The sequence below is a fragment of the Frankliniella occidentalis genome, unplaced genomic scaffold (assembly GCF_000697945.3).
Source record: "Frankliniella occidentalis isolate FOCC.00 unplaced genomic scaffold, Focc_3.1 Scaffold42, whole genome shotgun sequence".
Classification (NCBI taxonomy): Eukaryota; Metazoa; Arthropoda; class Insecta; order Thysanoptera; family Thripidae; genus Frankliniella; species Frankliniella occidentalis.
This window is the reverse complement of record NW_026267172.1, coordinates 1,312,309-1,320,712: the sequence shown is the minus strand read 5'-3', so window position 1 is coordinate 1,320,712 and position 8,404 is coordinate 1,312,309. Positions and strand designations below refer to the sequence as shown.

The window sequence follows — 8,404 nt, the reverse complement described above, 5'->3', positions numbered from 1 at the left end:
CGGGGCGGGGCGACAATAACTCACTACTTTTGGTCCAGCCGCGCGATGCCAAGTCAAAGGGCTCGATGCGGCCAGCCGTGTCCGCCAACCGAACCGTTCAGAGTGACGGATGGCATGGCGGGGCCCCGCCAACCCTAACGGAAAATGAAACCGACACGGCCAGCGGCCCGGGCCCGGGCGGGAGGCGGAGGAGAGAAACAGGACCCGGCGAGGAGTTGTCAGCGCAGTGCGTCTTATTTTTAGCAACTTAATCTTTTTCAGATCACTTCAGCAGCAGGAGGCACACGGCAGTCGCCCCCCCCCCCCCCCCCCCCCCCCCCAGCGGCAGCCGAAGACGCATAACGCGAAGCACACGCGCGTGTGTGACGAGAGAAGTCTTTCGGTTAGATTAAATCATACAGAGCTGTCGCCATGCGCCCGCGTCGGAGCAAAAAGCTTCGTATACTGGCCCGGCATGCAGGCGTGCGGGCAGGTTGCCTATCCGCACGGGGCCACAAGGCGCCACGGCTGTGCAACAGACAGACGCTATAGGCAACCCACCCGCAACCGTGGCATGCGGGCTAGTAGTATATTGCTTCCGATGGGGCACAGCGACGCAATACCCTGGACGATAACAATAATGGGACCCCTTCTCCAAATAATTGGGCCCCTGCTTCACCCTTCACCCAAAACCACGGTAAAAACAATGTCTCATTTTTTGAGGAAAATGGGAACACTTTGAGGAACTTCCACGTTTCAGGAAGAGTCCTCCAATCTCGCCTTAGATTTTCAGGAATCTTCTCAAAAATGAGGAAAACTCTCACTTTTTATGAGGAGACTTCCTCGAAATCTGAGGAGTTTTTATCAAAACAGGGGAGTTCCTCAAAATTTTCCCTTTTCCCTCAAAAAATGAGATGTTGTTTATAACGTGAACCCCCAAAACTGTGACGAAAGAGACCCGGCTGCTGAATGCTGGCGCAGGCTCAGGCTCAGCCCCGGCAGGCTCGGCGGCCCCGGTGGGTTGGGGCAGGTCACTGACGTCGTCACTGCGCCCGACGGCGACATCGCCGCGCGTAATCGATACCCCTCTCATAGGGTTTTTGCACGGGCAGGGCTTGCCGAGGAGGCCTCAACGATATGGGATGAACGACCGCTGCAGCACGGCTGAGCGCAGGCGGCGCAGGGCGTGCGAGAGAAAGAGAGAGAGAGGGTGGGTAGCCCCCTCGCGGACAGAGAGAGCAGGTGAGTACCGATGGGCAGTCGAGTTGCTCATTGATCACAAGAGTGCAATTGTGGTACCCACCACACTCACCAAGGGGACACAGGTACAAATTTCTATTTCGCCTGCTGCCGCCCGCGAGAGGTTTGCACCTTAACGCGATCCCTAAGCGCCGCTGGTTGGTATAGTGACCTTACAGCGACCTCAGCGGGCGTGCGGTGTGGTGGCGGAGCGGGGCGGGGCCACCCTATTGACTGACTCCTCCAGCCAAAACGGCTCCCAGCCGGCCCAGCCAGCCGCCCACAGCTGTCCCCGCCGCGCCGCGCCACGCCGCGCCACGTACACTGCACACATCGCGAAGCAGCGCGCCAGTCCAGTCAATGAAGGCTCCTATCCCTCGCGAGCGCAGCTTGCTTCGCCGCGCGGCCCCGCCCCGCCCTGCCAACCCGGTCCGCCCCGCTGGCAGCTATCACTTAATATTTCTTCGAGCACTACACACTCGCAACAAATTTTACGCAGTGTCTGAAAAGTGACAATGGAGAGGCAAGAGGTTGAGACCAATCCCCCCAGAGCGCGGTCAGGAAAGGGTCGCTTTCCGCCCTGCTGTAGATTATCCGCAGTAAACAGCACACGGCACGGGGTTGGAAGGGCAACCAAATGGTTTGTAAACGTTTGACAGGTCACCCGGGGCGCTCGAGGCTGCGGGCGGCGCCTCCAGTCCCCTATTGCAGCCCTTCCAGGCACGGGGTTGACAGTCCCGGGGGCGAGGGATGACCTGTCACCGTCAACAGGGCGACAATTGACAGCAGATGGTGTGGGGCGCGAATCCCGTGTGACGTCAGGACGCTTGGGCACCAAGGCCGCGGTGCTCCTCGCCTCCTTGCCGCCGCCCAGCGCCACACCTCCCCTCTCCAACCCCTTCCCCTTCCCCTTCCCCCTCCCCCCTCCCCAACTGCTTTTCTTCCCAGGAAAGGGGAAAAGGTACCTTTTAGATACCTTTTAGAATGCACTGATTTTGGGATAGATGTAGAAGGTGCAGTAAAAAGACTACCAGGTAATGTTTTTAAAAATTAACACAAGAAGCAGCTGAGCCCAATGCCAAAAAAGCGATTAGAGACATGAGAGATAAAAGAAAACTGCAAAATAAATGAATGACTCATAATGTTGTTGTGTTTGAGGTTAACAAATTGATACAAAAACAAATGCGTGATTTTGCCCACACCAATCCCCAAAACATAAACTTTGAAAAAATGGTACATTTTCTTGCAAATGCTGATGACGCAAGAAGACAGATTACAAACAAAATAAAACGTTACAAAACAGCTTTCTTGAAACTGTCGCACTTTCCACAACCTTATATTTTCCTTCAAGAAGATATACGCTAAGTGATATTATTGATTAGAACATATAACTTCCCATACTTTTATATCTGATCACATTTTAAGATAGAAACAATAGGTTTCAAAAAAAAAGGCACTTTAGAAGAGAAAAAAAAACATTACAAGAATTACTTGTGTGTGCATACAGAGTACAGGTCCACCCATTGAAAAAATATATGGAAAACTTAGGTAAAGGAGAGATGAAGGGACAGAACATGGACTGGAGCTGTAATGAATGAAACCTCTAAACAACCTAACCTCTGAATTCATGGTGCAAAACAGTATGCCAACTTGTTTGTATAGGTGACACACACATGCATCCAACAACACAGAAGCCAGATTTGATTCACACATAATACAAGTAACAGAAATCTGATGCAGACACTCAGTGGCCATAATCCCAACGAAATCCTACACATGACCTGCTTTCAACACCTCAGTGTGAGTGAGTATGAGCTTCAGTGAAGACTTCAAATTTTGCACAGACAACAGAGAGATGCCATAAAAACAACAATTTAAATAAAATTAATAATAAAACATAAGCGTACCTGTCTCGTGTCGTAGGTATCCTGCTCCATTGCATTGGCATAGACTATTCCACTTTCATCAAAGGATTTCTTCTTGATAAAGATGCGAGAGATAGCACTCCACATTCACTTCTAACAACACACTCACACAAATTGTGCTTATCAACCGTTTGAAAGCAACGTTCGGTTGACATGACCCGCACAAGACGAGTGTAAACTGACAGGAGGCCTAAGCCTCAGCTTGCAGGGTGAGTTAAAATGAAAGGCTAGTGAGTACTTAAGTGGACTAAAGTCATAAAAAATGCTTCACGGCGACAAGAAATGCATCGACGCAATACTAAAACATTGGAGTCACTGAACGCATGAAAACCTGGAAAACTCCATGTTCTCATAATAGTAAATATATCACTTCCATTCACATAATTAACCTTAACACGCACAGTCGTCACCAAGAAAATTTCTGAAACTGAAGTCGTGAATCGTCGAAGTCGGGTACGTTCCACTCCACATCAAAATATCTGAGGTGGAATCGAGAGTCAGCATCGCTGTGGTCTCATTCATTCTCATTTGCACTCGTGTCAATCAGCTATCCCATTCGGTCGGAATGGCTAGCCGCATTGAATTAATTTTGAGTCTGACGTTAGCCGAATAAAATCAAGATAAATTAGCTTTGCACACATTAAAAGTTAAAAAACCTCCCAGCGCTTTCTCTATCTCGATGTTACGTTCGACTTATGTCTGCTTCGAGACACAAAGAAAAACAAACGGAATCAGTTAGGCCACAAATATGGAATCTTCTGTTTTTCTGATATGGTATTAGTCATCGTAATGTGATTATAAAGCTCAAAAGATTGATTGAATGGACGATTAAGTAAGTCGATCACCAGTTTTCTTGATTGGAGATCTTGTGAAGAGAGACTTTCACCATGTCTTGGCTCTTTGGAACGTCGTCTTCACCGTTCGATCAGGACGTTGGTGAGTTGGAGAACCGTCATAATGTTATTTCAGTCTGTTTTTACTTATCTACGTATTAAATTGCTGGGTCCTTAACGCACTTCTTTCGATTTTTAAGCCATGTTTAGTTCAATTTATTATTGGCTAAGTCCTCCAATTTTAAGGTTAACATTTAAGCCTGATGTTTTTGTCAGAACTGTCACTTATGTCATTGAACCTCTATTGTTTATTCATGCTAACAAAGCATCCATCGAATTAGGTTTTAAATGTCTTTCTGTCAAAATTAATTCAGCGCAACTCCTGTTAATGTTGAAAAGTTAATGAATATTGTGCAACACATTCATTTTACCATTTATCGTCAGATCTTTTTGGATTATTCTTACCCTTATCTCAGATCTACACATCTTAACAGTTTATCCTTTTATTGCTCATCTGGTTCCATTTCCCATCACAGTCGTCTCTGGATGAATTCAAGGAGGCAAAGTAGTCTATTCATGACCTACAATTTCTTTGCAGAAAAAGTTACAAATGAGAAGAATACAACAGAGGAGTGGGGTGACATAATGATGGTGTGTGATCGTGCTGGTGGATCTACTCAAAATGCGAAAGATTGCCTGCGGTCGATCATGAAACGGCTTGGTCATCCTGATCCCCATGTCGGGCTACAAGCATGTACAGTAAGTGCTCTCCTGTCTTTTATTTTCAAAATGTCATTTGTACTTTCCTATTTGTAGTATTTCAATTTGCACCTGATCTGTAATTGCAGCTCTTAGATGCTTGTGTCAAGAACAGTGGGAACCGCTTCCACTTGGCTGTTGCATCACGAGATTTTGAGCAAGAATACCGGAAGCTCCTCAACAAGTCCCATCCACGTGTAGCTGAGAAAATGAAGGAGCTCCTCCAGAAGTGGGCTGAAGGAGAATTCAAATCAGACCCACAACTTGTTCACATACCGTCATTTTATAAGAGCCTACAGGCAGAGAATGTTGATTTTACACCCCGTGATCCAAAGGTTTGAAGCTTGTTAATTATCCTTCTATTCAATTGCTACCATATTTCCTTAGTTTTGTGGATTGCCTCTGATACTTTTTAACCTAACAGCCAAGATCCTCTGTCATCAGTAAAGATCCGAATGTTGCCTTGAGTCAGGAGGAGGAGGATGATTTAGTCAAAGGTATGGAACTATCAAAATAAATTTCTTTATTCAGTATCTTTTTTTATTATTATTATTATAACTTTTTTTTTCTAAATCAATTGTAAGATTTTGAAAGCTGAAACCAGTTTATTTTCCAGCAATTACCCTGTCTTTAAAGGATGTCTCAACAAAGTCTCGAGGTGAAAGCTTATATCCATCTACTACTGGAGCAAGCTCAGTAAACGTTCACGGTTCTGTCTCTCACAAATTGGAAGCTCGTAAAGTACGAGCTCTCTATGACTTTGAGGCAGCTGAAGATAATGAACTTACCTTTAAAGCAGGAGAACTCAGTAAGAATAGGATTTCCTGTTTGTATTTTTCAGTTTTCTGTCTATGTTGTTCTTTTGCGTAAATATTGTGTTATTTGTGCAGTACATGTTCTGGATGATTCTGATGCAAATTGGTGGAAAGGATACAATAAGAGAGGAGAAGGACTCTTTCCTTCAAATTTTGTTACTGCTGACTTATCAGCTGAACCCGAAAATTTTAGTAAGCACAGTTACAGTATCTCTCATTTAATTAAATTATTGTTTGCTGCTTATTTTAACATTCCTCTCTAATTTTTAGAAGATGAACCTCAAAAGAAAGTAGTTCAATTTAGCGATGAGGTGACCGTTCAAGTAGCACCAAAGGAGGTAGTTGAAATCAATGAACAAAAAATAGATAGGTGAGTAGAAAATAAGATGGTGGTAAAATATAATACTAATCTGTAAACTACTTTATTTTTGTTATTTTTTCATCTTAATGTTAAAGTGTCACTCATGTTTTTTAGTTTTAAAATTAATCGTTTTTGAATGTATGTTCATAGGCTCAGAGATCTCTTGCATGAAGCAAATCCTGAAGATGACCAGTATGATACCACAGAGATGTTGGATTTAGAAGGTATTCAGAACTTTCTGCTTTTTTCATTGGGTCTTTTCATTATATGAATAATAATCCATCTAACAATCACACAGAACAAGTCAATGCTATGGGACCTCTCATTGACAACGAGCTGGAGCGAGTTGACCGCAAACATGCTCAACTGACCCAACTTAGTTCGGATTTAGTTGAAGCATTAAATTTGTACCACACCTTAATGCGTGAACCTGGTCCTCAAGCTGTGCCTTCCCCATATCACCAATTGGCAAAGGGGCCACCTTTTCCATACCAGCCTGCCTTGCCTCATGTCAGTATAGCCTGTTATATACAAAAGATTTCTTTTATCGTAATAAAATACTAAGCCTCTGATCTTCTTCTGAATAGATGTACAATGGCACACCTCATGGAGGTCCTGGTTATAGTTTACCACCAGACCAATTTGGCATGCAACCGCCTTCTGGACCTGTCTCAATGCCCCCAATACAACCCTACATGAATGCTAGAGGTCCTCAGGGTACTGAAGGTATGCCTGGGGGACCCATTTCCTACCAAGGAAGGTATGATGTCTTACAGCGTATCATATTATGTGTTCTCTCTTGTTTTAAAAATATTAATCTTACAAGAAAAATTTACCCTATGAACCTTTTCTTTTTTCAGCCCAATGTTTGCTGTAGGTGGCATGGTTGGTTATCCTTCACCTCATACTCAATACATCCCTGGCCCTCAAGGACCACAAACAGGACCTCCCCACCCACAAGGTCCACCTCAAGGCCCGCCACAAGGCCCTCCTCAGGGACTTTCCCAGGGACCTCCACAGGGGCACCAAATTCCCTCATTACAACAATCACAGCCACCTCCACCCGGTGTATATTCTCCTCCAAGTCAGCAGCTCCTCTAAAGGCTCTACCCCGAGATTCAGAGAACAAACCCTGGGGCAAGCTATTTGTTTCTTATCTTATTGATTTTGGGACTAGTTTATTTTCAATTATTGTAGTCACCTTTTAAAATAATTGCTGGGGCAAGAAATGAAAGTGAGTTGTTAGCAATTATTAAATTGTTTTCAGTATCCAAGTAAATATGTTTAAAATTTCATATATTTCTAACTGCATTTTATTTGAGGTAAATGAATTTAGAATGTCAGAAAGGTAGAATGAAATAATTGTCTATTAGCTTTTTAAGATTATCAGGATTTTGTTTTGAAAAAGAAACACTGGGAAAATTCCTTATTACATTTCAATGTTGTCTTTTTAAAATAAAATGAAAAAGATGAGAGCTACCCTGTAGCTCTGAGTCTACTGTGATGTTTTACCTTTGATTCAAATGGTCATACAGGTATGGTTATTAAGCTTGTGGTGTTAAAGCAGGGAAAATGAACAGTCAGTGCTGATCCCATAGGGATGATGATAAGGCTACTGAGTACATCTTCCCCCTCTGTTATTATTATCCTTAGCCACAAGCATTTTCTATTGAAGCTTTATTTGTTGTTTAATGTTTGTTTTATTAGTTTTCAATAATAACAAAGTCTTGTTCTTTTCATGAACACATTTATTTTTAACGAAATCATTCTATCCTCTTTCAATCCCATCTGTGGTCTTCCTGTTATAAATGGATGCGTAAAAATAAAGTTCAATTTTCTCTTAGAGTCCCTTTCCAATGCTTTGTCATCATCAGGTTTCATTCTCATTGCTATTATTTATGTCTGTAGTTTATATTATTACACAATCATTTAGGTCACTGGAATAAAAATGGATGAGTATTTAACAGTTCACTTCATTTCAGCACTCCTTGGAACAATGTTCACATTTTATTTTGCTGACTCATTCAATCCATCCAATAATCCTCCCCTCGCTAAGAAAAAAATTGCTTATGTTCTACATACATAAGTACATGTTTTGGCTAGTGTGGTAAACAAAGTGACATGTTGATTGTGCTAATTTACCCTACAATGAAGCACATGAACAATTCAATATAATATGATGTGTTAGGATGGTCTATTGAAGTTTCACAGGTCAAAGATAAGTGAAATCTTTGGCGGCTAAGGAGAATGAAGAATGATGTTGAGATTAGGATCAAAAGAAACCTGTACATTTATCAGCAAATAATGTCATTTTGGCAAATGTCTGTGTACCGTGCGACATGCGACTGATACAAATTGCTGTGTACTCTTTGTAACATATTTTATTAAAAATTTGTTTGTAAATAATGCATTTTGCCTTTTCCTTACCATTGATTGAACTTCCACAATTTAGAAGAAAATGATAGCTAGAATTGAAAGGGATTGTGCATGACC

The 8,404-nt window shown here is 42.9% G+C and overlaps 2 protein-coding genes across 2 annotated transcripts in view; one reads left to right on the top strand and one right to left on the bottom strand.

Annotated features, from left to right (window-relative positions):
- Positions 1-3,589, bottom strand: part of LOC113217513 (patronin) — a 65,138-nt gene extending 61,549 nt beyond the window's left edge. Inside the window, exon 1 of the mRNA XM_026437444.2 lies at positions 3,126-3,589. Within this exon, the coding sequence (XP_026293229.1) occupies positions 3,126-3,230 (105 nt within the window). The 5' untranslated portion in view covers positions 3,231-3,589. The remainder of the gene's footprint in view (positions 1-3,125) is intronic.
- A 265-nt stretch (positions 3,590-3,854) lies between these two features.
- LOC113217493 (signal transducing adapter molecule 1) lies at positions 3,855-8,319 on the top strand. Its single transcript, XM_052266774.1, has 11 exons — positions 3,855-4,079; positions 4,575-4,735; positions 4,825-5,070; positions 5,160-5,232; positions 5,352-5,543; positions 5,626-5,742; positions 5,821-5,920; positions 6,062-6,135; positions 6,210-6,421; positions 6,499-6,671; positions 6,772-8,319. Exons 1-11 carry the CDS (start codon positions 4,031-4,033, stop codon positions 7,010-7,012), a joined length of 1,638 nt encoding a protein of 545 aa, XP_052122734.1. The 5' UTR covers positions 3,855-4,030; the 3' UTR covers positions 7,013-8,319.
- The last annotated feature ends 85 nt before the right edge of the window (positions 8,320-8,404 follow it).